Here is a 4,291-nt window from a genome sequence, read left to right on the forward strand (position 1 = left end):
CAAGCCCCTGCACCTAACCCAACTCCCTTCCCCCAGGAGGCGTCTAGTCTTTTATTTAAAAAGCTAATCTTGTTCCCCCTGGTTTTATAACCAAAGATCGGTATGCCTACTTCTGTTAAGTACACTTACGTATTTTTACACTTTATAATCCCCCTACCATCCCCTCTTTTCCCCTCTCTTCCCTTGAATTCAGCATTCTAGCAAGGCGTGATCATATTCCCTAATGAAATATGTATGAAATCCATTGTTTCACAGTGTGTGTTTCAGGGTGTGATTGTGTGCGTTTCTGTGTTTATATGCAAGATCGTTTTTTCCCTTTTTTCCATCTCTGCTTTCGAGTTTTTCTTCTCAAAGGCTATGTCTTTATTCTCATTTTTTTTCAGCAGAAGCACAGACAAAATAGTAAAAATCATCAGAATATTATACATGACTGTATTATCAAGCTATAGCTCCAAAATAGAACATTTAATGTGACAAATTTAGTTCAAGAAGAGAAAAAGACAGTCATGCATGTTACAAATTTGTTAAAAATGGAATGGCAACTTAACAGTGTAGAAATTGTAATTATCAACTCAAAGAAAAAGAATAAATTGCAATATGAGAAACAAACTTACCTCTTTTCGGTTTTATTTTTGGTGGAGTTGCCTCTCGCTTCTTAAACCCATCCCTGACTGAAATAAAAGCTGCTGACGACTTTTTCTTCTTCAACTTGTTCTTCGAGGATACGGTAATCTCCTGCGCATGGTGGTTAAATCCTGGGGGTCTCACGTACGTGGGTCCACTAGCTGTACTACTGCACGGAGACGCAACATTTTCATAATCATGATCATGCTCGTAAGCGAAGTTTGACGCAGGGCTGCATGATCTCTCTCTAGGGCTGGTGCTAGCAGCTTCTGGAACAGAACATGTCCTTGAGGAGGGGGAGGAGGCGGAGGAGGAGGTTGTTGCTGCTACTAAGCTACCTGTATTGGCGCTGTTGGTGGCGTTACCATTGTCACTACTACTACTACTACTTCCACCGGCGTTATTTCCGCAGGTTATACTGCTTGACGCAGTACTATTTGTAGCGTTAGATGTCAAAGAATTTTGTGTCGTAAAAGCGCTGGTCTTATTGTTGAGAGTGCTGTGGGCTTGAATGGTGAGAGGACCGGGCACAGCTGGTGGGAGGGATGAGGATGTCGAAGAGTTTGCATTGTTGATCAGAGGGGTTGTAGTTGTGGTGGTTACACTTTGTCCAATGGCGCCGTGGTTCGCCACATTAATCCCGTTACCAGAACTTATTGTGTTGCTTCCAAATAGACTGTTGGACCCGGAGCTGCAACTGCTACTCCCAGAACTGTGGTTGAAACTCCCACTGATCACATGAGATGCGTTACTTAAACTCCGCGGGCTCGGCAACAGCCCTGTGGACTTCTTGGTAACAAAATTATTTCTTGGACTTGACAGGCTGGAAACTGTTATGACGGCATTGGACTTTGTACTGGGGCCTGATGCCAGATCAGTGACTGAGAGCCTGCTGGGGACAGGGGGACTAAAATCTGTAATGCTCTGGTCACTGTCTTCATCTTCACTGGATGAGGAGGCAATATTGATGGGACCCGACGGCCCCCTCTTCCCGCCGGTTGTTCGGGGAAGTGGTGGGGGTTGAGGCTGGAATGTGTACGGACGTGTGGAGGCCATGACAGCGATCACAGATGCTGAACCATCTCACTCTGTTGTGTTCCTAGTTAGATAAGGGAAGATAAAATCAGACATACTTGAGTGACCCTCCATTCAAAGCAACTGATGGTCTGTTTCAGTAGTTATTTGTGTACAACATGAACAGAATGAGGACAATAATTGATCCCTTCACCTTGCAGAGCTCCAAATTTGGAGACAATCTGTTTGGTGTTTTAAAAATGCTAATTAAAAAATTATCTTTAGTAACCTGGCTAATCAATGAAGAGGGGGGGGGGGATAGCAAGTGTTTAGATATTGAAGACTGACTCGTATTATTAAGCTGGAATTTTATATACCAGTAGTAGTACAGGTTTTGTTTCACTGAGCTTTACTGATTCCAAGTACATCATGTATCCCTTATGACCACCCTCTAATCTCCATATATACATGTATATGCAAAGGTCAAAGAATCAACTATACATATAATTTTTTTCTTAAAAAAAGGAAACCTATGTCAGTAGATTTACAAGACAGAGGCTAATCAAAGATGAAAAGGGAAGAAGGGAGTGGCGATTTATTGGACACAGGTATCAAATCTCATAAAGCCATGCAGCTGCATTACAAGGACAAAGTTTTAGATTGCAATCCACAGGGTAAGAGATCAAGGGGAAGGCCTCAGAGAAGAGTAACAGAGAATGATGTAGGGCTACAGAAACCGGGGACGGCATATCATATGATCAAGAGAGGCTAACCCAGGATAGTGAAAGGTAAGGTTTGTTCATGGCTTATAACCTGATATAGGGTGAGAAAGCTACTTGATGATTGATGATGATGATGATGATGATGATGATGATGATGATGATGATGATGATGATGATGATGGTGGTGATGGGGGTAAATCTAGCATACTGGTATTATAAAAGTGGTAGGATGGAACCTAAATAAATAATTGTCAAAGTTTTAAATCTTACTTCACTTAACTGTCACAAATGAGTAAACATACAATTCTATATATAAATAAAACAGTTTATATAAAAAGCCCAAGTGTGACTACGATCTAACAAGAAAAATATAACTTTACTGCTGTAGCCTATTACAAAAAAGCTAAAATTGATTTGCAATGTATGCTTTTACTTTTAGAATGACCGAAGCACAAAAAACAACAACTCATGGAGCGCTCAGTGACAGCTGCTTAAACATTTCTGAGCTTAAGTTATCCATCTTACAAGAATATCAAGCCTCAGCAGGTAATGGCAAACCTTGACCTCTTCCAAAAGAACAATCTTGATGTGAAACAGGTTCAGTAACATGACAGGCTACTCTTGCAAACTTGCACTTTGCTCAATAATAAGGCTTATAAGAAAAAATATGCTACCACATAAATATAACACATCGACTGTCTTAACTCATTAAGTCATTAAACTGAAGGCAAAAACACACCAGACTTCGAGTCACTAGATCTTGAGTCAAAACAATCAAGCATTCATTTCAAAAGTAAGATTAAAAGGTCAACTTACCAATAATCACAGTCTATCACCACTAAGAATAAGACTAAGATGCAGGCCTACTTATATCGATCTGAATCTGCCTTCGAATTGGAACACAATACAAATACAAGCAGCAGGATTGTAATTCAAACAGAAGCAGTGATCAACGTATAGTGACAGAAGCAAGGAGCACAATGTGAATCTTCTGCAATAAGAAGAGCGACGCAATTAATTCAATAGCACGAAACTGCAGCTCAAAACCTACGCTAACACTTATCGACTATCGCAAGCAGAAATAAACAAAACTAAACAGGAGTCCGAGCAGTTTCGTGGATGGGAGAAAACAGGCTATCGGAATAAACAAGATCGAACTGTTACCACTCGTACAACATGATCGAACACGCTTCGGCGATCAGCTCTTGCGATCAGGTCAGGCAAACATGGCAATGGAAGTAGGACCAGCGCGGCCAAGTACTCGATTAATTTCCGGCGAGTTGATTGATGTGTCAAAAAGCTCGGCATCGGCACAAATTAAACCAAGTATTGGAACATCTAAACCAGATTTAACCGCATTATAGATTCTCATTTTAACGTGAGGAAAATCTACTTACCTAAATGCCCACCGAAATAACATACAGAGAGTGGGTTCCTCTTCTACACGATAAGCAACAGCCGTGACGCTTTCCTAACACTGGAACAACAGATCGGTCGTTATGCACGCTTTCAGGTCGCTGAGACGCCATTTTCTGAAGGCCGCTTCTGATTGGCTGCAAGAATCTAGCGCAGTGACGAAAGAAGCCAGGTTAAGCGATCCGCGAGGTGGGAGTTGTTTACCTTTCAAGCCAGAGCTGCAGGCCAGTCAGCTGAATGAATGCACTGCTTTAAACAGACCATGATTATTATAGTAGGACTTGGCCTATAATAATTATAATGTAATTTGAAATGTTCGTGGAAGCTGTGGAAGCCCTTTATAGCTCCTTCCTCCCCCTTCTTTGATAATGATTTCTTTTATCGTCAACATCATCATCAATTCTTCTTTTTCTTCTTCTTCTTCTTCTTCTTCTTCTTCTTCTTCTTCTTCTTCTTCTTCTTAATTTTAAATAGCCTTTATGTTATCTATGGTGTAGTGATTAGCTTTATATCGA

At 40.9% G+C, this 4,291-nt stretch overlaps 1 protein-coding gene across 1 annotated transcript in view; it reads right to left on the bottom strand.

The window, feature by feature from the left end:
- LOC101860449 (uncharacterized protein DDB_G0271670) overlaps positions 1-3,650 on the bottom strand; it is a gene marked incomplete in the record, with an annotated part of 20,609 nt that extends 16,959 nt beyond the window's left edge. The window contains 2 exon segments of the mRNA XM_013088837.2: positions 615-1,723; positions 3,177-3,650. Of these exon segments, the coding sequence (XP_012944291.1) occupies positions 615-1,680 (1,066 nt within the window).
- Between the last annotated feature and the right edge of the window lie 641 nt (positions 3,651-4,291).

This window comes from Aplysia californica, unplaced genomic scaffold (assembly GCF_000002075.1).
Source record: "Aplysia californica isolate F4 #8 unplaced genomic scaffold, AplCal3.0 scaffold00818, whole genome shotgun sequence".
Lineage (NCBI taxonomy): Eukaryota > Metazoa > Mollusca > Gastropoda > Aplysiida > Aplysiidae > Aplysia > Aplysia californica.